General features: G+C 41.2%; 1 protein-coding gene across 2 annotated transcripts in view; it reads right to left on the bottom strand.

The window, feature by feature from the left end:
* Positions 1-24,567, bottom strand: part of LOC139447624 (dynein regulatory complex protein 9-like) — a 67,624-nt gene that overhangs the window by 20,163 nt on the left and 22,894 nt on the right. Inside the window, exons 3-7 of one of the 2 annotated variants that reach the window (XM_071229035.1) lie at positions 23,645-23,889; positions 22,493-22,621; positions 11,402-11,645; positions 8,916-8,990; positions 3,193-3,324 (exon numbers count right to left, since the gene is read on the bottom strand). In XM_071229035.1, the coding sequence (XP_071085136.1) occupies positions 3,193-3,324; positions 8,916-8,990; positions 11,402-11,645; positions 22,493-22,621; positions 23,645-23,889 (825 nt within the window). The remainder of the gene's footprint in view (positions 1-3,192; positions 3,325-8,915; positions 8,991-11,401; positions 11,646-22,492; positions 22,622-23,644; positions 23,890-24,567) is intronic. The other variant, XM_071229036.1, reaches the window with a different exon arrangement.

Raw genomic sequence — 24,567 nt, 5'->3', positions numbered from 1 at the left:
CGCCTCGGAAAAATGCACCAAGTACATTAACAAAAGGGCCATGGAACTGCACGCACTGCACAAGCAGCAGCACTATGAGTGGTATTAAAGTGCAGGGTATTTAATTGCCTGATTTCTGTGTCACCGAACAGGGACAGTTAAACAACATGCCAAGATTTACAGAATTGCAAAGAAACAATGTCATAGGCCACTTGTAGGCAGGGGAATCCCGATCAACTGTGGCCAGGGTTTTCAATAAAGCACCCAGCACCATCACAAGGCTATGGGATCGGTTTCAACAGCATGGGTCAACACGTGATCGGTCAAGGTCGGGACGACCAAGAGTAACCACCCCCGCCCAAGATTGCTACATCTGACTGCACCACCTACGATAAAGGACCACAGCAAGCTCAACCGCATCCCAAAGGGAGAAAGTTCCCCGGGAACTGCATAAAGGAAGTGTACAGGTTTGATAGGTCTAGCGTTTTGATGTGGGCAGCTATAATTCATCATGTCAGGGCAGGTTTGGTCCATATCAAGGGCAATCTTACGGCTCAACGATACATCAACGAAATTTTCCAACCACACGATCTCCCAATTGCAGCCAACGGCAACGATGTATTCCAGCAGGACAACGCTTGACCGCATAGAGCATGGATCACAAGAGCCTGTCTACACAACAACAAGGTTGATGTTCTCCCCTGGCCCTCCAGATCCCTGGATTTGAACCCGATAGAGCACCTGTGGAATGAATTGGATAGACAGCTACGCCGACGTCAACCACAACCCCCGACGTTGCAGTATTTGTCTTTTGCATTGGCTACCATTCCATGGTCAGGAGATGTCAGGCCACTATCAATTCCAATGGGGGACATACACGTTATTGATGGTAGCTGACCTTCACCTTGGACTTTTCCTATGTACCGATAACTGAGATGACTACAATAACCAAGCGTTCTCTCCACAACATATTGGCTCAATACCTTGTATAAATGTATTTTCCTACCTCACACAAATCTGGCTTTGCGTTTCTTGTTTAAGAAGTATATAACTTCTCCCACTTGACATGTGATCTAACACCCACAAAATCAACAGTAGACATTCCAAATAAAGCATATTCAAAGTGTGCACATCATTATTTATACATCTTATGTATCTCCATAAATGCAATTTTTAACATATTGACGTCCATAAAAAAGCAGCAATAATAACTTCTCAGACAGCTTATTTAATCAATAACACACAAAAAGTGTAGACAATGATCCAAAATAAATGCTATTCTTCAGCTCAATGATGGAATACATATCCCATCCTATTATATCCCTCCCTTTAGGCATGCCTATTTTTTCCTTAGATTTATGGAAACAGAAATGCAAAAATTAAATGCATTATTAGCTAATCAAATGCCATGAAATCACTTGCAGTGTTTTGCTTGTGATATAAGATTATTGGACCAGGTTGATAGAGCACAGATATGCCATCATACACATAAACTGCTTTGATCAACTTGTGTAAACAAACTGGCCGTGCTTGACACTTGACTTTGCGAATTTATGGATATCAACTTCTTTATTATGAGGAAGACAACTTTTCAGAATATATACTTACTCCTTTATGAAGAAATTGACATCCATAAATTCTCTTCTTTATGTGTATCACTTTTAAATGCCTTTCAAAGACTTAAACGTTTTTTTTACCAGAACCTATACATCAATAAGAGACTCAGAGCTTCCTTCTTCAAATCTCTGACAACTTTCCCAGCAATCTATTGAAGCTGAAAATAGTGGAAGTGTTGTTCTTGTCATATGAAGGAAATCTGCACTGTTGGAAGGTAACATACTTACAGACTATCACATTACTGCTTCATAGATGTAAAAATATCTTTCAAAAAAGACTTCAAGGCAAAGTCATGCGTTGGAGTCTGTTTTAATTATTTTAACCAGGAGTTATGAATAATAATGTATCCCTCTATGACTGCAGTCAAATCAAAGCCTTGAAATTTCAAGTAAAACATCCTAATAGAGATGACCCAAAGGCCACTTAAGGCTTTTTCAAGACTTTCATAGTTCTTAGTTTTTCGTACTTTTGTGTGAAAAATCCTGGTCAATAGAATGGAGAAATAAAATAATGAATAATTATTTAATTTGTATTTAGTCAATTAAAATTGTAATCTGATTAAACAACAATTTATGCAGTATTAACAAAGTCGTCCTAATGTTGTGTGCATAATTTCTGTGTGGTGAACATGTAAGTGAGCAATGCTGTGAGCAATAATGTTTTAAAGATTTTTGTTTAATTTCACTTTCCATTTTTGCTGTGTAAGATATAGACAGAGCTCCTCAACAAGTTTTGTGTCAAGTGTGGTGAGTTTATTGACACATGTTGTTTATGCAGTTGTGACAATAACCAACTGTGTATAGGCACCTTTGTTTTTGGTCACCTCATCAAACAATCTTGAAAACTGCTCACCCATGTCGTGAAAATGTCCAGAACAGCAACAGCTGTCATGGTCAATACATAACACACTCCAAGGATTGGGCTCATGTAACAATGCTTGGAACATGTGTTGTGACCGGGCCTTTCTTGGTTTTTGGAATTTACTGCATTTGATTTCATGGAAGTTAAATCACATGTCCAGATGAAGTTAAGGTTGAGAAAATTGCAAATAATATTCAATCTAACCCATACAATATCTCAGAATTCTAAATAAACAGTCTGTGTGTTATTGTTTGCTGATTAGTTTTTACAGTCCAAACTCTGGTCTACTCGCACTAATTGCATGGTGCATTTAAGGCCAGAGGTTGACACGTTAATTTGGTGATGCCAATAATTGAAAGTTTGCTTTTATTAGATAAAATTGTAGTTGTATTATTGCAATTTACTGTTGTATCATACTATAAAACACAGAATGAGGCACAATGGTTCTAGGAACTAAGTTCATGTTTTCTTACTGATCTATTATTTTGCCATAATTCGTATTCCAGTCTTATTTCCCGATATCTATGACACTGCAATCTTGGACAGCCAGAAAATATACCCATTATAAAAACTGGACTCCATAAGCACCAAAGAGTTGGCATTTTCATTTTGTCATGGTGGAATGGAGATAAACATACTGTGTGGTCAAAGAGCCAAGTGTAGATATAACCATGCTAAATTGAATTTGGACCTGAACGAGCAGTATACTAAATCTACTGAATAATCATTAACTACCAGTTTAGTAAGGTCCTGCAGTCTCTCAAGATCCTTGGCCTTGGAAGCCTTGAGAATGTCCAGCTCCCTTTGTTTGTCCTCAACATCAGTCTCATACTTCTCCATCCACACCTCCACCTTCTTTGACAGATCCTGAAGGAAAATGAAAGTTAGTCCTTTTCTACATGGAAGCAGTGACATTCTCCAGTCACTCCTACAGGATACTACTAGTAGTAATAAAAACATCCGGCCATTTCAATCTGTCATACTGTTTCAGTTTACGTCATTTGCTTATAATTTCACACATAAATCTTTCCATTTTGAGTTACATATTGATGGGTCTGCTTGCAAGAACCAGTAGTCTAATTTTTAGTTAAGATAATTACTCTTAACTCTTTAGTGATAAATTTGCAACAAAATTTGTTGAAGACACATGCTTATAAAATCTATAAAAAAGAAGGGTATATTCAAAGTAAAAAACCTCCAGTGACGTCATCCTATCGGGTTAAATTTCATCAACAGGGATGTTTTAATATCCCTGGGACTTTATTAATACAACTTCCTATGAATGTTTCTCAATAGAAATTAATTTTGCTTTTTAACACAATGTAATGTAACGTAAAATCAAATAACAAATGTTTTCTTTATTTCCCAAGGATCGAACACACAACCTACATATCTGTTGCTCAGTGAGTGTACCACTAGGCTACAGAGGCGCTGATAAATAACAATGCTTTTAGAATGAATTTTTCAAGTACCATACCCCAGCAACAGATATACACAAAGAAACAAGAGTGCACTGAAAGCACAACATCCCCTGCATGAATTTTTTTAACGAGTTTATATTTTCTTTGTATTTTATGAAATAACAACAGTAGATGGCACTGCATTTGAAACAAATTGTGCAGAACATTTTGTTGGGAATAATCCAGTCTGAATGCTAATGCCATAAGGATGTAGCTCACCCACAAAAGCCTTAAACAAGGAAACTAACTATAGTTATAGTTATAGTTAGATATTGTGATATACTCTGAAAACTGGAGGAGTAGATTTCATGAAGCTCCGTGAAACAGGGGCAGTAACTCTGTCAAAATTTGTCGAATTGAAACAGAACTGCGATATGCGTATCATCAACATGTCGACATCTTGTGTGTAGAGTGTCAGGGATATTCTCTGGAAACTGTAGGAGGAGTTGATTGCACAAGATTAGTACCCTCTCTCACAATTAGGCAAATGAAGCTCCGTAAAACAGGGGCAGTAACTCTGTCAAAATTAGTCGAAATAAAACGGGACTGCGATATGCGTATCATCAACTTGTCAACATCTTGTGTGTAGAGTGTCAGGGATATTCTCTGGAAACTGTAGGAGGAGTTGATTGCACAAGATTAGTACCCTCTCTCACAATTAGGCAAATGAAGCTCCGTAAAACAGGGGCAGTAACTCTGTCAAAATTTGTCGAAATGAAACGGGACTGCGATATGCGTATCATCAACATGTCGACATCGACATCGACATGTCGACATCTTGTCACAAGCTTAGTACCCTCTGTGGGACGACGGACTGCGCCACGACATAATCCCACTTCGGCCATTCTGGCCAGGCGGGGGATAAAAAGTTAAGCACGCCCCTTTTTCTGAACCATGACAAATGGCAAAAATCATGGCATGGGATAACTGACCACAGGAGCTGGGCGATACCAATGTCATCGGATAGAACAAACATTTGACAACAATTAAAGAAGATATTGCTGAGTTGTGAATGAAATGTACTGACAATAACATCATGGTAACACAGGTACTGTTTTTTAACCTTAGAAGTTAGACAATACCTAAAAAAAGTATGGAGCTGCAGGATTAAGTAACAGGTGGTCTTCCGGATCTGGGACGGTCCTGTACATCACCGGTCTGAGCATGTTTCTTGACTAAACGGCTTACGACAGTGTGATGATACCCCGACCAATGGCATTACAAGACATTCCTGTGTTAAGCATGCCAATTATTTGCCATCTTGTGGCGTTTGATAATCACCTTCATGCCATGGTCACACAATGTCGCGGAATAACTGTTTAAAACTGAGCTTAAGAAAGCAATTTTAACTTTTGGATATACTGCTTTTAGACATACTCGAGGGTAGCATGCTGCACGGGCATACCATGCATGGCACGTGAGCTTTCGTCACGCATGACTGATTACATCATCTTGAAAAAACATAAGTCTTCCCGTTATTATATCTTTCATGACTGTTACAAATATTGGGACCTAACAATAGTGAAATATATTAAGGTGTGCTTAACTTTTTTCTTTGTGTATATTTTACGCCCATTTGCAAGGGTTCATTTAAAGGTTTTTTTAAACATAAATATGTTGATAAATGTTGTTTTAAGTTCCTTTTTTCTGTTAAGTAAGATAAAACACTTCTCCTTGGGTTTTTATGATATTTAAAACTCTTATCCTCGGGATAAAACCTTGGGCTGACGCCCTTCGTTTTTATCCCACAGGTGCGGTTATAAATATTATAAAAACCCTTGGACATGCTTTATCCTACACGTAACAGTTGGTTACGGATATACAAAGAGATAACACATGATTGTAATAGATGGCTAAGAAAAAGGAATGACCAGGTGTAACATGACAACCAACAGAACATGTTGGTGGTTTATTGTAAGGTGCAAACATCTAAGAAAGATGACAGGGGTTGTTTATTAATCTCATTAAAATCAGATCTTTGCTTTTGGTTCTGCTCAACAAAAAGATGTATTATGGAGGTTGTTTTAGTTTTCTTAACTTAAAACATCTTTCTGATGGCTGGGATCAAACCAGCATTGGTGTACAAATTGTGTTATGAGGCACTGTTAATGGTTTATACCACTGAAGTGTTTATTTGACTATTTTCAGCATTCAGGTATGGCCACTTGATACTTAAAAGCATAGTGGAAGGCAAGATTTGTATATTATGCTACCAGGACATGATGTGCAATGTTTCACAGAGATAGCTTGAGCGGGTTTTAAATAGGGCCCCAGACAAGCCCATTTTATCAGAAAAGATTAGCCTTGATAAAAAATTGTGGACCCTTAAAAGATTTGACTCCTGAAAAAAATATAATCTTATTTCTAAGATGCCTCGCTGAAAGATCAAAGGTGCAGACTGTGCTTTATCCTACGACAAAGTACACTTTTTTAGTTACATCATAATGTGCTGACGTCATGGCCCTGTTTAATTGATCTTCCCCATGACCTAAAGTATCCTAGGTATCATCGTTCTTTCATTACTGTTAATCAAGTTGTCAGAAGCGGGCGTTGCATTTCCTGCCCCAGGATTTATGTCTGTGTCTGGATACAGACATGATCAGCGACACCACATCATGCCTCAGGCTGTCGATTTACCTCAGGCTGTTACGGTGTCATGTTGTTCAACCAACTCGGCAAGCACACTATTGCATGGCTTGCAGTTGCTGTTATCTGCTAACACTAGAGGTGGAACCAAAGTTTCAACTTGTACTAACAGAAAACACCTCAACTCGCAATAACCAGTGACACCGAATGGCAATGTTTACATATGTTAGCTCGGCCCCACAATGCACTTGTAGAGTGTTTCGAGTCATGTGACTAAATATAAGCAAATTAATATGTAACCATAAATTTAAAAATCCTACTTATTGCTGCATGGGATCGAGGATAACCACACACTGAACGGATGATGAAATATATATGACCTTTGTAAATAATAAACTACCCATTTTAGAGGTGTTGTATCATGCTCAAAACTTAAATATGTCTCTTAACGTAGGGATCAGGCAATTAGGTTGAAGAGCCTGTCAGTTAGTCCTATTTGAGGTTATTCTTATATTCTTCATATTAGAAAAGTAATAGAGTTTGCTCTACACTAATGTGTAGTGAAATAAAGTATAGTTTTGCCCTGAACTATTATAACGTCAATATGCTTCTGTGCTTGCATGTATCAGTCACTGTTACAAAATTGTCATTCGGGTGCACACATATTCACCTCATCCAGATCCATGCATACAACTACAAACTAAAAATGAGGTTGCATTACATGCAAAAACGGAAGCAGCCCAATCCCAACATTACCCTGAATGTTCCAAAGAGGTACATCTTAGCTACCTTAATAACAAAGCGATAAGCACTTCCATTCCATCACTTCCAGTGAACACATGCCCAATGATAACCAACTTTGAGAGCCCTGTGCCTACACCTATTTAAATCACAAAGTTCCCATATTCCCCAGGCAAAGGAGTTAACTGACTGTTAAAGTTACCGTTTCAGCCATTGCAGAACTAGGCAATTGCCGAATTACCAGGCTTGATCGTAGTGCCACCAGTGGCTATTACGAGTTATGTCCCTTCTGTGTCCCTTCTATTGACCAATCTGATTCCACCTCTCATATCACCTGCATTTGCTTCAAACAAACTGAATGCTATCACCCAGTCCTGGCGATCTGATAGATAATCAAAATCTTTATCTAAAAAAATGGGTCTTACTTTCTATAGAGCATCAAATCACTTGAGCACCTACACTAAAAACATGAAAAGATTTTAAAAATATCTCTTGATACCCAGGCAATAGTACACACAATCTGCAAATCCTGCATTTGACTGAAACCTGCATGCCAGTCGCCATGTTGTTTAGGAACACAATGTTATATTTGTTACAAGATTCTTAGTGGACTATCCATAGACTTGTTAGTACAGCCAAAGTATAACTCAATGATTGCAACCTAGTTCAGCAAGTTCATCGTCGGATGAATAATATCATTTCCAGCTTGGGATAACATATTTAGAATGCTAAAAAACATGTTCCAAATGTCATCCCATTACAAAACACTTAAGATATTGTAACCATAATATACTTTTGAGTGATTAACTTCACTTTGAGTTAGGCTAAAAAAATAATAGTCTTGGTTCACAGGCAGTGCCTGCATCATCATAAAGTCTGTTGCATGTTGAATTTTTATTTCCATTTTCAAATCTAAAAAAAATCCACATCTCGAACACACAACCTCGCGACAATGAAATGCTACAATACTTAATGACAATATCAATGTGCAAATATGATTTCCCTGGTTTATAAAGAAGATATACTTGATATCCAAGGACTGAGTGATTTCACTAAGAAAGTGTTATCACAAATATAACATTTGTTACATTTGACCACTTTCTAAATGGCATTGTGTGTCCATAGGTCAACTTACGTTTGACATTGAAAGATTTTTATTGCTTGTCATAATACGTATTCAAACAATAAAACCACTGCATGGCCAATACTTGAAAAAGTAAGAAAAAGGCATCTTAGTGAAAATAGGAAACAAAACTTTATGATTGACCTTCACATTGACCATAACATAACAAAACGATGTGTGTGCTGTCATTAATTTCTAATGCTTCAATGAACTCTCAGCAACCACATACAATCATGTGAAAACGAACAGCGTACAACATGTTTAAAGAGGATTTGTGATAAGAATTTAGACATGGCTGTATTTTCATGCATCTACCATAGAAATTACTCTTCCATCTGGTCCTATGATATGTTGAGACTACAACAAAAAGGAGAATATGACATGAATTCATCCAGTAGAAAACTGCAATTATCTTCTAAGGTAAGTTGAAATTTTCACAACATTGTAAAGTAATGCTAGTATTGCAAGTCTGTCTTGCTGTTGATACCAGAAAGTCTTCTGATGTGTCAGATTTATAGAAACTGTTTTTATGACAATAAATTACTCACTGCATGGTGGGACCTCAAATAAGATTCTATCTCTGCATTTGCTCTAGTCTCTTCATCTATTTGTCGCTGTAATTTCTGTAATAAACATGACATAAAAATAGCAGAGATATGAGTACAGTGTACAGTTTGCACTTGGTTTACATTTGTAACTTAACCACAGCACAGTAGTCATATGGATTTGTCATCAACAGTTTAAATGTCAACAAAACCACTCAACAAAAGTTGCTGTAAACAATACTAATACTATTCAAATGTATACTGCATAAATACTAAAGGGAAAAGAAAGAATAAATATGATACAGTTAATATGATACAGTTAAATGAATTTCCATAATGTTTCTAAACCTGTAAGAATAAATATACTATTGTACAACATTGTTACAAGATACAACAGTGTAGTGGCCTTGACCTTCAAAATGATCACCTAAACATATACTCTAAAAATAATAAAGAAATACATAGGTGGTAATATTTTCAAATGTTAAATATTGTGGAGTATTCCATGTTGAACTGCAAAGTGAAAAGAAAGTCTACACATTCTTTTTAATTGAAAAAGTGCCTTTTACAGAGTTGATATCAATAACCTTTGAAGTTTACATGATTAGTTTCTTGGGAAACTGAAGAGCATAGGAAACTGAAGAGCAGTTTTCACGTACAAGACTTGGAATTTGTCACATCTTTCTTGAGCAAGCTTATGATACATGTTGTTTTCACAAATCTTTCAGGTCACTATCATCAGGCCAAGACTCAATAATAATCAGAGAAATAACGCTGTTGGCAGACTTAAAGCTGGTGAATGACATGCATCAGTGTTAAGGCATTTTAAAGCTTCCCATTTTTGGTCACGATATCCGCAACATGGCACCACAAGAGATTGCACAAGATGAGGGAGACCCTACATCAACACAGCAGCCCAGGATTGCTTCATCTCAGTCCTTCGTCATCGAAATCTGTCCCATATATCTAAAAGACAGTCTGTAACAGTTCATAATCAGCTGGAATTGGAGCAACAAGGAGCTACATTTGCATTCTTGTAACTGAAAGTAATCAGCTTCAGTGGCTGCAGTAGTGTTTCCCTAACATTGCTAAATTATTTGGTTTAGGCTTAAAAAAATAAAAGAATTGGTTCCTAGGCAATGTTTTTTGAAAATATAGTGCAGGCGGGTGGTTTCTTTTTTAAAATATTTTGGTTGTCCAAACTAGTACGTAACCAATAAACAGTTGTGTAATTAATAAACAATTGTGTACAATCAACCTGAGAAAGGGCCTCCCCACATAAATGTATTCCTTGATGAGTAAAATACTGGAATACAGTATTTGACTCTTGTTGGACTTGGAATATTTAAGGATTTTTCATTTATTTTTTTTAAATGGAAATAAAAACGAAATATGCGGCGAACTTTATAATGATGTGGGCGATGCCCGAGAACCAAGACTATTTGTTTTTTAGCCTTAGTAACGAATCCCCTTTCCTTCTTTAGGAATTAGCACTATATGAGATGTTGTGCTCAAGAAGGCGACATTTTGGGTGGAGGAATTGTCATGATGTTGGGAGCCATCTCAGAACTTGAACGTACTGCTGTTGTCATGACGTTTTACAAGACTTCAACCGATTTTACATCAGTGTCACATGTGTACATCACTGTTAACCAGAGCCACAGAATCTGCAGCAATTACACCAAGCACTTCAAAACGACTGGCCTGCCATTCCACAAGGTGTCACAAGCAGGCTTCATGGTTCCATTGGCAGGTGTCGTGCAGTCATTCAGGCCAATGGTTGACACACACAGTACTCTGATTGCCAATCTTGAGATAGTGACATAAATTGGACATACAAAGATTTTTCTGTTGAAATTTGATGAACTTTGCTTCGATTTGTAAAACTTCCAAACATACACATGTCTCATGTATTGCTTTAAAGCCTAGTATAAGTCTTCTTCCTAAGGCAAGAGAGTTAACTGACTGTAAAAGTCCAGTTTGTATCCATGTTATTTGCATTTGCATTTACAAATTGGCGTCCGATTGATAATCAAGATCTACATTGTTACAAAATGGGTTTACATCACAAAATGCATAAAATTAAAAGGGTGGAAACTAAACTTATATAGTCACTTAACTCCCTTGCCTTGGGAAAATGTGTATAAGTGAAAACCACATACATTGTATTTATCATTTCTTTTGGGGGAGTATATATAGGAGTTGTTTAAAGTAAGTACTTTGTGATGTATAATCACAATACAGTGAACATGTAGTTGACAAATTTGGATATTTCATTTCAAGGTCGCATGATGGCTGTAGCCAGGGAAATATAGAATATGTTACGTGACTGAAAGAAAGCTGTTTCATTTCTCCTGAAATAGATATCCTTATCATGTGATAGGTTAATATTGTACCATGCTGTATTGTTGTTTTCTTTTCAACCACGAATTATTCAACCCACCCTAACCCATGCATATAAACTTTATTCTGAAAGCAACATAATTTACCTCTATCTCTTCTTTCATTTCTTTCTCTGACAGAAAGCATCTTTTCTGTGTCTGTGTAACAGCAACTTCAGCACATTTCTTGATGTACTTTCCCTCCATGTTGGTCTTAGCCTTCATTTCCTGAAGCTGATCCTTAAGATGTGCAATCATCTCATTTCTCTGTTGCATCTCCAATTCTTTTTCCTTCTTAACATCACTCAGTTGCTTGTGAAGTTGACGGACACGTTTCCGACCATTTTCCTCTCTGGAGCAGAACATTAAAATAGAATAGTGAAAAAAGTAAAACAGATTTGGGATTTAGTATCAGATCAAAGAAGTTGAAGAGGAAGTGGGATGTTGATTTATCTATTTTAAGTTGAAAATAATTCGAAATAGTTGCAATCAGAATTATGTTGCCATGGTAGAATTGTAACCAGTGACAGTAGGTGTCCAAATCATGCCTTGACCTTATATTTGTAATGTACACTACATATTGTTTGGGGTGTATTGACAGGACAAAGTCACTTTGAGTTCATCTTAACTGACATTGAGAAAACTTGGAAATTTTAGCATAAATTGTATATTTATATACTTATATCCTATCTCACACTTTGCATTTCTCCCTTCTTCTTCGATCCTACGTGGGACCGTGCTTGAATCATGTTTCCAGCTTCTGAAAATAAAAATAGCCACCCAAGCCCCCCCCGGCATCTCCATGGTTACATCCAAAAGCTGGGTCAATTAGCTCTCATGCACGCAGTGCCTGCTTGAACTGACCACGTGTACGCCTCTACCAATTCATTCTCTTTCGCAGAGCTTATTAGGCTAGAGTAAATGAGATGCGGGCATCGTCGGGTGGGCCTATCGTGTGTGAGATAGGATAAGTATAAGTATATAAATATACAATTTATACTAATTTCCAAATTTTTAAACTTAACCTATCTCACACTTTGCATTTTATCCCACAGTTGGATGGTGGGCCGCATATACCCAAGCCTGTATAGACTAGAACCGTGAGATATGCATGAGGAAGCTGGGTCTAGACAGTGTAATTTTGAATTTGTTTTCCAAATTTTCAAAACTGTCTAGCATCTAAAAGACATGAATTCTTGAGCGGGAAAAACACACATGATCAACCGGTGTAGGTTGCCAACGTGGATCCCTGAAGTTTCCGAGTCGAACGCAGGTGATGTAAATATTCGGCAATCTGTTGAGGCGAAACCGAGGTAGGAGTGGAAATATCAGGAGCGCGACAATAAGTCTCAAAGGCTGTCCACTTGTGGTCATAAAGGTGCCTGGTGGATGAAGAGACCACTCGGTTGGTGATGGTCTATCCCGGTTGGGACAGGGAGTCTGCTATGACGTTGGATATCCCCCAAATGTGCCGGGAGTTGAGGGAGTCGATGAGATGAAAAAAACCGAGAGCAAGTGAGAGTAGGGACATCGATTTCATGGATCCCATCCTGTTAATGGACCATACTACCGCCGCGTTGTCGGACTGGATCATGAGGGAGGAGGACCGGAGGAGGTTTGACCAATGCGAAATTGATCTCAAGATTGTTCACGTGAAGGCAGCGTTCCACGTTAGAACACCGTCCTGCTACCTGCCAAACTTGAAAATGTGCTCCCCAACCGACAGTTTAAGCGTCGACGAACAGATAGAGGGATGGGACAAATAAATGGTGTCAAGGAGACTCTGTCGCAAATGTTCGACACAACCAGCCACCATTGAAGATGAGGGTGGAGATTGAGCGGTAGAGAGATTGGCGTGTGACAATCGTTGATCCTGATAAAGGGCGCGAGAAAACATTGAAGAGGTCGCAAATGAAGTCGACCCTGTACAGTGAGCGCCTGAGCCCAAGAGGCCCAGGAGTTGTTGCCATTGGCGCAGTTGATGCGGCTGTTCGAGTGCTAACGGTATGAGATGTTGAATCTTCAGTCACCAATAGTGGGGAACGAACATCAGACCTTGCCGAGTGTCGAACAGGGCTCCTATGAATTGGAGACGTTGGGTGGGAATGAGTTTCGACTTTCGTTCGTTGATTAGCAGCTGAGTTGTCTGAGAAGACTCATTGTGAAGGCGAGCTGTAGACGGAGGAAGTCGGCATCTGCGTGAACGTGAATGCAGTCGTCTAGATAAGAATCGAACACAATCCAGCGAAGATGTAGGAACTTCTTGATGGGTCGGGTCAGGCGGGTAAAAAGCCACAGGGCCGAAGAAATTCCAAACGAGAGCACCTTAGTAATGGTGGTCTTGAAAAACGAACCGGAGGAATTGACAGGGCTCCTGATGGATGGGAATGTGCAGAAAAGCGTCTTGGAGATCGAGACTGACCATATAATCGCGAGGATGAATGAGCATACGAATGAGGCGTTCGACGTCAAGCGAAACTGTGGTGGGGTTTCGAGATACATAGCGTTGAAAGTCTTCATGTTTTAAACTGTCCTTTTGGGGGGACAAGAAAAATGGGAGAATAAAACACGGGGTCGCGGGAAGCGCGTCGAGACATCCGATAGCGTGTTTTGCGTGTTCCTACAGTGTCAATCAATGTTGGTAGCTGCCTGGCCAGATACATTCTCAGATGGGGATGGAGCATTGTAGGTGGCGGTGCGATCATTGGTAATCGATACCCTCATTGAAGCAGCTGCGTCACGAAGGGGTCTGCGAGCATGGTCCAATTGCTTGCAAAGATCCCGAGTCTTCCGCCTACGGGCGTGGCTGTAATGGGTACGACTTGGGGCAGAAGTTCCCAGTCCTGCCAATTTATACAGGAGTCAAGTCCTGCCGAACATCCCTTTTGGGAAGGTTTGCATACGTCCTTGGGTCCGGTAAAGGAGACTGATCGACCCGACACCGTGACCTGAAGGCTAGAATCTCTCTGCACGTCCTGTGCGACCTGTTGTATCGCATCAGCAAATAAGGAGCGGGAAGACCAGGGTTGCTGATACAGTTTGGCCTTAAATTGGTCATCCCAGGAAGAATGTTGCAGCACATCACGGCGACGAAGAACCATCATGGAGCGGCCTGGTGAGTGAGGAGGTCAAAATCTGCGTAAGCTTGTCTTGTGTAAGGTTGATTAATCCCCGAGTAAAAGCCTCTTCTTGGGAATGAGTGGAGAGAGGGACGGAGAAGCAGACACGAGTGGGAGGGTACGGCGGACTGTGTCATCCAAGTGCGTTATGTCCCGATCTTCAAACACGTAAGATGAGGTTGAGGGCTTCTGAGAAAGAGTAGAAACATCACTGTCAATATCGGGGGAGGCGACCGTAGTAGACATGCCATGAGTGCCTGTGTCTGCAAGGATGAAGCGGGGGATATGGAGATGATCCCGTAGTCGACGAAAGGCCGCGAAAGCCATATCTAGGTTAGAGTTAAGGTCCAGTAAGACCGGTCTGGGAGGGAGCGTGATCTTGGACGAACTAGCCGATGGCACTACGAATCCAGAGAACCTTTCCACAGCCGAAGTCGTCCGCTGTAACTGCAATGTATCAGCTATCCAATGTATGACCAATTCAGGGTTCGCTGTTTCAAAACTCCCAACCGAGGAAGGTTTTGAATATGGATCGTCAAGAACGCCTGACGGGTGTGAACTGTCAGTTGGGATCGCCCGAATTAGAGACTGAACCACCCAATCCAGGAGGGGTTGAGCAGGAGGCAACCGAAACCGGAACAGGATCAGTATGTTGAGGAGTCGATGAAGGAGGACAGTGGATATTGCTTTCAGAGAGTTGAACGATGGTTCCGAAGTCTGTTGTTGAAACCTGTGATCCCAACTCATGGGTAGGATAGGTGGACAAGGGTCGGGAGGAGCCGACCTAGAAGGATTACAATCTCCATGGTTACATCCAAAAGCTGGGTCAATTAGCTCTCATGCACGCAGTGCCTGCTTGAACTGACCACGTGTACGCCTCTACCAATTCATTCTCTTTCGCAGAGCTTATTATGAGATGCGGGCATCGTCGGGTGGGCCTATCGCGTGTGAGATAGGATAAGTATAAGTATATAAATATACAATTTATACTAATTTCCAAATTTTTAAACTTAACCTATCTCACACTTTGCATTTTATCCCACAGTTGGATGGTGGGCTGCATATACCCAAGCCTGTATAGACTAGAACCGTGAGATATGCATGAGGAAGCTGGGTCTAGACAGTGTAATTTTGAATTTGTTTTCCAAATTTTCAAAACTGTCTAGCATCTAAAAGACATGAATTCTTGAGCGGGAAAAACACACATGATCAACCGGTGTAGGTTGCCAACGTGGATCCCTGAAGTTTCCGAGTCGAACGCAGGTGATGTAAATATTCGGCAATCTGTTGAGGCGAAACCGAGGTAGGAGTGGAAATATCAGGAGCGCGACAATAAGTCTCAAAGGCTGTCCACTTGTGGTCATAAAGGTGCCTGGTGGATGAAGAGACCACTCGGTTGGTGATGGTCTATCCCGGTTGGGACAGGGAGTCTGCTATGACGTTGGATATCCCCCAAATGTGCCGGGAGTTGAGGGAGTCGATGAGATGAAAAAAACCGAGAGCAAGTGAGAGTAGGGACATCGATTTCATGGATCCCATCCTGTTAATGGACCATACTACCGCCGCGTTGTCGGACTGGATCATGAGGGAGGAGGACCGGAGGAGGTTTGACCAATGCGAAATTGATCTCAAGATTGTTCACGTGAAGGCAGCGTTCCACGTTAGAACACCGTCCTGCTACCTGCCAAACTTGAAAATGTGCTCCCCAACCGACAGTTTAAGCGTCGACGAACAGATAGAGGGATGGGACAAATAAATGGTGTCAAGGAGACTCTGTCGCAAATGTTCGACACAACCAGCCACCATTGAAGATGAGGGTGGAGATTGAGCGGTAGAGAGATTGGCGTGTGACAATCGTTGATCCTGATAAAGGGCGCGAGAAAACATTGAAGAGGTCGCAAATGAAGTCGACCCTGTACAGTGAGCGCCTGAGCCCAAGAGGCCCAGGAGTTGTTGCCATTGGCGCAGTTGATGCGGCTGTTCGAGTGCTAACGGTATGAGATGTTGAATCTTCAGTCACCAATAGTGGGGAACGAACATCAGACCTTGCCGAGTGTCGAACAGGGCTCCTATGAATTGGAGACGTTGGGTGGGAATGAGTTTCGACTTTCGTTCGTTGATTAGCAGCTGAGTTGTCTGAGAAGACTCATTGTGAAGGCGAGCTGTAGACGGAGGAAGTCGGCATCTGCGTGAACGTGAATGCAGTCGTCTAGATAAGAATCGAACACAATCCAGCGAAGATGTAGGAACTTCTTGATGGGTCGGGTCAGGCGGGTAAAAAGCCACAGGGCCGAAGAAATTCCAAACGAGAGCACCTTAGTAATGGTGGTCTTGAAAAACGAACCGGAGGAATTGACAGGGCTCCTGATGGATGGGAATGTGCAGAAAAGCGTCTTGGAGATCGAGACTGACCATATAATCGCGAGGATGAATGAGCATACGAATGAGGCGTTCGACGTCAAGCGAAACTGTGGTGGGGTTTCGAGATACATAGCGTTGAAAGTCTTCATGTTTTAAACTGTCCTTTTGGGGGGACAAGAAAAATGGGAGAATAAAACACGGGGTCGCGGGAAGCGCGTCGAGACATCCGATAGCGTGTTTTGCGTGTTCCTACAGTGTCAATCAATGTTGGTAGCTGCCTGGCCAGATACATTCTCAGATGGGGATGGAGCATTGTAGGTGGCGGTGCGATCATTGGTAATCGATACCCTCATTGAAGCAGCTGCGTCACGAAGGGGTCTGCGAGCATGGTCCAATTGCTTGCAAAGATCCCGAGTCTTCCGCCTACGGGCGTGGCTGTAATGGGTACGACTTGGGGCAGAAGTTCCCAGTCCTGCCAATTTATACAGGAGTCAAGTCCTGCCGAACATCCCTTTTGGGAAGGTTTGCATACGTCCTTGGGTCCGGTAAAGGAGACTGATCGACCCGACACCGTGACCTGAAGGCTAGAATCTCTCTGCACGTCCTGTGCGACCTGTTGTATCGCATCAGCAAATAAGGAGCGGGAAGACCAGGGTTGCTGATACAGTTTGGCCTTAAATTGGTCATCCCAGGAAGAATGTTGCAGCACATCACGGCGACGAAGAACCATCATGGAGCGGCCTGGTGAGTGAGGAGGTCAAAATCTGCGTAAGCTTGTCTTGTGTAAGGTTGATTAATCCCCGAGTAAAAGCCTCTTCTTGGGAATGAGTGGAGAGAGGGACGGAGAAGCAGACACGAGTGGGAGGGTACGGCGGACTGTGTCATCCAAGTGCGTTATGTCCCGATCTTCAAACACGTAAGATGAGGTTGAGGGCTTCTGAGAAAGAGTAGAAACATCACTGTCAATATCGGGGGAGGCGACCGTAGTAGACATGCCATGAGTGCCTGTGTCTGCAAGGATGAAGCGGGGGATATGGAGATGATCCCGTAGTCGACGAAAGGCCGCGAAAGCCATATCTAGGTTAGAGTTAAGGTCCAGTAAGACCGGTCTGGGAGGGAGCGTGATCTTGGACGAACTAGCCGATGGCACTACGAATCCAGAGAACCTTTCCACAGCCGAAGTCGTCCGCTGTAACTGCAATGTATCAGCTATCCAATGTATGACCAATTCAGGGTTCGCTGTTTCAAAACTCCCAACCGAGGAAGGTTTTGAATATGGATCGTCAAGAACGCCTGACGGGTGTGAACTGTCAGTTGGGATCGCCCGAATTAGAGACTGAACCACCCAATCCAGGAGGGGTTGAGCAGGAGGCAACCGAAACCGGAACAGGATCAGTATGTTGAGGAGTCGATGAAGGAGGACAGTGGATATTGCTTTCAGAGAGTTGAACGATGGTTCCGAAGTCTGTTGTTGAAACCTGTGATCCCAACTCATGGGTAGGATAGGTGGACAAGGGTCGGGAGGAGCCGACCTAGAAGGATTACAATCTCCATGGTTACATCCAAAAGCTGGGTCAATTAGCTCTCATGCACGCAGTGCCTGCTTGAACTGACCACGTGTACGCCTCTACCAATTCATTCTCTTTCGCAGAGCTTATTATGAGATGCGGGCATCGTCGGGTGGGCCTATCGCGTGTGAGATAGGATAAGTATAAGTATATAAATATACAATTTATACTAATTTCCAAATTTTTAAACTTAACCTATCTCACACTTTGCATTTTATCCCACAGTTGGATGGTGGGCTGCATATACCCAAGCCTGTATAGACTAGAACCGTGAGATATGCATGAGGAAGCTGGGTCTAGACAGTGTAATTTTGAATTTGTTTTCCAAATTTTCAAAACTGTCTAGCATCTAAAAGACATGAATTCTTGAGCGGGAAAAACACACATGATCAACCGGTGTAGGTTGCCAACGTGGATCCCTGAAGTTTCCGAGTCGAACGCAGGTGATGTAAATATTCGGCAATCTGTTGAGGCGAAACCGAGGTAGGAGTGGAAATATCAGGAGCGCGACAATAAGTCTCAAAGGCTGTCCACTTGTGGTCATAAAGGTGCCTGGTGGATGAAGAGACCACTCGGTTGGTGATGGTCTATCCCGGTTGGGACAGGGAGTCTGCTATGACGTTGGATATCCCCCAAATGTGCCGGGAGTTGAGGGAGTCGATGAGATGAAAAAAACCGAGAGCAAGTGAGAGTAGGGACATCGATTTCATGGATCCCATCCTGTTAATGGACCATACTACCGCCGCGTTGTCGGACTGGATCATGAGGGAGGAGGACCGGAGGAGGTTTGACCAATGCGAAATTGATCTCAAGATTGTTCACGTGAAGGCAGCGTTCCACGTTAGAACACCGTCCTGCTACCTGCCAAACTTGAAAATGTGCTCCCCAACCGACAGTTTAAGCGTCGACGAACAGATAGAGGGATGGGACAAATAAATGGTGTCAAGGAGACTCTGTCGCAAATGTTCGACACAACCAGCCACCATTTGAATATGGATCGTCAAGAACGCCTGACGGGTGTGAACTGTCAGTTGGGATCGCCCGAATTAGAGACTGAACCACCCAATCCAGGAGGGGTTGAGCAGGAGGCAACCGAAACCGGAACAGGATCAGTATGTTGAGGAGTCGATGAAGGAGGACAGTGGATATTGCTTTCAGAGAGTTGAACGATGGTTCCGAAGTCTGTTGTTGAAACCTGTGATCCCAACTCATGGGTAGGATAGGTGGACAAGGGTCGGGAGGAGCCGACCTAGAAGGATTACAATCCGGCTACGAGAATGACTTCGACAATCACATTCTTCGTGCGATGATGAACGCTGATCCCGTGAACAGTCATATCGACTGATTTACGACAACTATTGTCTGAAGAAAATTTGATTTAAAAGGCGAATTACCCGGTAGCCATGACATGTGCATGTCTCCATAACTTGATTGTCATTATGTATTAGGCGCTAATCCCCCTGTCAGCCAACCTGGGCTACTATATCACTTCCCATTAATTACTGTTATTCATAGTATGACATTTATTGCCTTAACTGTTCATCCGCTGAGCTGTGTTGGTTCATCATCCCCAGAAGTCCAATGTCCAGAGTAACATCATTGTCTGTCCATTGTTGTTCATTACTATATATGTGTTACCATTACACGGTGTTAGTCAAGCTTGGTATTTCGAGTGCTGGACGAGGGACGACCTCGAGCAGGATGTGCCGCTCGTAGGAAACGCCCTGAGGTGAGCTGGAAGGTCCGCTAATCGCTGTGTTTAGGTTGTCAGAGCAGGTATTCTGCTCATTGTGCAATTGTTGTTTATTGTTTACATGTTGTGCATAAAGCGTTCCGGGACAGTGATGTCGATTTTGTTCTTTATTCCCTGAAGAGCTAATTCCCCGTCAACATGCGCGTTGACATCAACTGTAAGGCAGGTAGGCGTAGCCGGCAGAAGAGCGGTGGTAAGGTAAGGTAAGGTGAGTAAGGGTATCTGGGACGCTGGTAATAAGAGTCATCGTAGATCTGATAGGCATCCCATACCTTGTGACGAGCCGCGTAGGCATAAACCGCTGAAAAGGTCAAGTGAGCATAGCATTGATGATACTCAATCTCTACTTAAAATCAGATCTTAGTTCTCGCTATTGCTAAACAAAGATCCGAGGACATCCCATTACGGGTCACTTCAGAACGACCTTTCATCAGACCAATCAAAGCGTCGCTTACCAGATCATGAAAGTGACAGTCGGAATGTGTTTTCTAATCATGCAACCTCGAAAAGGTTAAAACAGGGTATTCCAAACGACAGTTACGGCCCATAAGACTGATTTGTCAGAGTTATCTTCTGTCTCTCGCTTCCGTTGGATGAACAGTTAAACGGAGGAGCCATTGCAAGTACGTGGGAAGCACTGCCATACAATCGCAACCATATATTAGACATTCCGGAATGTTCATTTGTTCAACTATCAAAATTTTAATCGTGCACTGTATCAACATATTTTTCAAGCGGAGTCTGAAATGGAAGTCGCCAGGTTGAAAAGAGTGCCATAAAGCTCGAGAAAGCTGCTTTCTAATTGGCTGATGTCGACTTCTTGTTGTTGTTTCAGTGGTTGGTCAAAGTTAGCGAAGGGTCGTTCTGACGTGACCTATAATGGGATGTCCTCAGATCTTTGTTAAGCGGCAGTGAGAACTTAGATCTGATTTTAATGAGTTTCGATGATACTCAACGATTGATGACCTATCTCTGCCGTAGAGAGAACTGTCCGACGGGTGGTCAATTGAAGACAATCGGGAGCGGAAATGATGATGATCATCATTGTGTGAGCGTTCGATATCAGCTGAGGAGCGAGCACGGTAACTCGATCGAAAATGCAGATGTCAATCCCGTGAGCGAAAGCCCTGATCCTTGGAATGAGAGCGCCAATCGTGGGAGCGGGAGTGCCAATCTGTCGTCTTGGAGGGTGAACATCGCACCGAAGTGTGACGATCTAAAACGAGCCGCGATGAAGTCATATCGACGACTGTATCTCTAGCCCCAGGGGGAGTAGTGAGAGCTGAATCCAAGAGCGGGATTTAAATGGACTGGAGCAATAGGTCGCTGGTATAACAAGAGCGGGACCCAGGTTGGTCAGACAGACTGAGCACACACCGACCTGCATATCTTCTTGTTTGGAGTGGTAGACAGGTCGTGCGTCAACAAATCGTCTGTAAGGAAGGCTGTCTAAGAGGGTCTCGTCTGTGACAGAAATTACAGGCTCGACAGGATTGTCTTTAGGGCGTGATGGGCTGGTACTAGCTTAGGAATCACCCGCTTTGGAATGGTGATCTGCAATGACATTCCGCACATCAAGATCCCAGGGTGCACTGTCCCCGAAAGTCGCAACATAATGAGTGGGGATATGACGTGGAATAGGTATGTCTGCATTCTTTACAAGCAGGACGTTGTTTGTCCTTTTTTCCCATATTATTTAGGATACTCGACAACTTGGCATAGGACAAACAATTCTGTGATGTTCAAACATGTCGCCACACAGAGGCGATGAGAAAGAGAATGAATTGGTAGAGGCGTACACATGGTCAGTTCAAGCAGGCACTGCGTCCTAGCTTTTGGATGTAACCATTGAGATGCATGGGGGTTTGGGTTGCTATATTTTTTTTTAGAAGCTGGAAACATGATTCAAGCACGTTCCCACATAGGATTGATGAAGAAGGGAGAAATGCAAAGTGTGAGACAGGATAAGTTTAAAAATATTGATTTTTCATGAACTAATCTATCATTTTTGGAAATGTTGACCATTGTTTCATAATTTCACCTCTAGTGACCTTGATCAAGTTGGTATGATTGAGACACCCACCTTTGTGATCAGGTTTACTAAGTTCAATCAAATTTGTTTCATAAATATTCAAGACAGATAATATATGTCCCTTGTGAATGAATACTGAGAAAAGAAAAATGCCAAAGCTCGGGATTTAACACCATTCATTCACTTGGGACATATAATCCGTAATTCCTCATAGCCAAATGGTTATGCTCCTATTATTCCACCTTGAAATTGTATTTCCTGTTTTTGCATTTTGATGTCGTAAAATTCCATAATTTGGATGAGCCCTCTAATTGCATCAATGTCATTCAACGTTATTTAATCTCATTTGTAACTTTTATCACTCACTTCTGTATTGTGTTCTGTAGTGAAGCTTTTCTCTGTTTTTCTGAATGCACTGCATCCAGCAGGGCTTGGAAACTGCAGTTGTGGATAAGCTCGTCCATAGTGTTCACCATCACACATTGTACAAAATCCCTGAAAACGAGATAGGCATTCTAATACACTGTGCATATGTTCATGCTGGTTTACGGCAATGTTGTACTTGTTAAATAAGTGACAGCTATGTCATGTTTTATCAACTTGGCTAATGAAAATTTTAAATTGTTTAAATTACAAATGTTGATTCTTAACTTTATCCATTGAATTTATGGTGAAAGACATTAGTACAACAGTTTGTAGAAGTATTGCACAATTATATACTGCAGCTGCAGTTGATTACCATATGTTGTTTACTATATATCAATTAAAATTGGAAAGAGCAAAGATCCTCAAAAATCTCATACATGATCAAATTCAAGATAATTTAAAAAACAAATCCATCAAGTTAACACTGAAACTATTTTTTTCATGATAGCATTGCTGAAATGTTCAGTAGGTATCAAAGGTAATATTGGCAGGAAAAAACAAGATAAACATAAATGTAATTACAATATCAAGTGCAACTTTTCTGTAAACTATTAATAAAATTAATTGTCCAATTACTATAGTTAACAAAACCATTTGGAATATAAACTTCATAGCAATTTCAAATGAGATGTTGGAAATGTAAGTTTATGTTTACTACGTAAGTATGGATGCCAATATACCATACTAAATCTCAGTAGTACAACAGGAAAGCTACAAAACAATTCATACAGCTGTAATCATAACTGCTTGGATCCTAATGCTAAATATTAACTGTTTTAATCCCTATCCCTTAAATTTATTTTCATACTACATCAAAGTTCCAAATGTCATTTGAGATGAACCCTGAGGAAACTTTGATTGTCAGTCAAAATAAAGGATATATGGGTTCTTCAGCCAATCATATGTAAGCTTTCCAAAATAATTTGGCTTAATTTCTTGAGCATTTTGATTTGGAAACGTTGACCTTAACTAAAAATAGCCACACAAAACACAATGTTTCCATGATAGTAAATCCTTCAGGAAGAAAATGGTATGTTGCTCAGAAACAACAGGATGATCCACAACAAAAATGCTTAGTTATTCTCCATTTACCTGTCATCTTGAATTTTAGCAATATTATCTCCAGTCACAGGGTTTTGCCGTAAAGTTCTTCCAAATGTATGCAGGCTGTTCTTGAGATCTCTGCCTGTGCTGAGAACATCTTCCTCAACCTCTGCCAACTTTCCAGCATTCTTTGTTGTGTGTTTCAGCTCTAATTTCCTGACAAGTGCAGACTGATACTTATTTTCTAGATCTTTCTGGCCTGCTACCAACTGGCTGACCTCTTCTTTCACCATCTTAAAGAAAAATGCCACACAGGTCAAAACTGGACATATACATAAGCATTTCAAGTCAACACAGAATTGTCTTTCATTTTATGTGAGTCACAAGCTCTGATGTTCCCAAAATTTGGCCCTCCCTCTATGAAGGTTCAAACTCCAATGAACTTACACAAAGTCAAAGTCAATTCTTATAACTTTTCATATCACTATTTGATACCTTAAGCCTCAAGGCTTCACAGTTTCATTTAGTATTTGTTACTTCATGTTTACACTGACAGCCACACAACAACCAACTGTAACGCAGCATAAAATAGTTCATGAAAAGGACAGGATGCACGATCATCTTTCATGTTCAACTTGCTCCACAGGAACATCTTTTGGAGTTTGGTTTCAACCAATAGATTCAAATCATATCATCATTGGATGAATAAGGTCTCATTTGACGGGAGAGATTTCTGAAGTTGTTTATGAACCTGTGGTAATTCCAAGCGTAAGTCATCAGTCATCAATTGGCTGATCATTGAAAGGTGATTATAAAGATGTGTCAAATAGATACTACGGTAAATTTATACATTGCTGAAGACTGTTACTTCCACAGTCTGGATGTGCCTTTATTTGTGGGTCATAGTGAGAATATTTTCGATTGGTCATCCAATCAAATTCTTTGACTTATCCCAATGTATGCAAAAACAC

The sequence above is a fragment of the Haliotis cracherodii genome, unplaced genomic scaffold (genome assembly GCF_022045235.1).
Source record: "Haliotis cracherodii isolate W230 unplaced genomic scaffold, xgHalCrac1.p SCAF_7, whole genome shotgun sequence".
Taxonomy (NCBI): Eukaryota; Metazoa; Mollusca; class Gastropoda; order Lepetellida; family Haliotidae; genus Haliotis; species Haliotis cracherodii.
The sequence above is the reverse complement of the archived record's forward strand: the minus strand, read 5'-3'. Positions and strand labels throughout refer to the sequence as shown.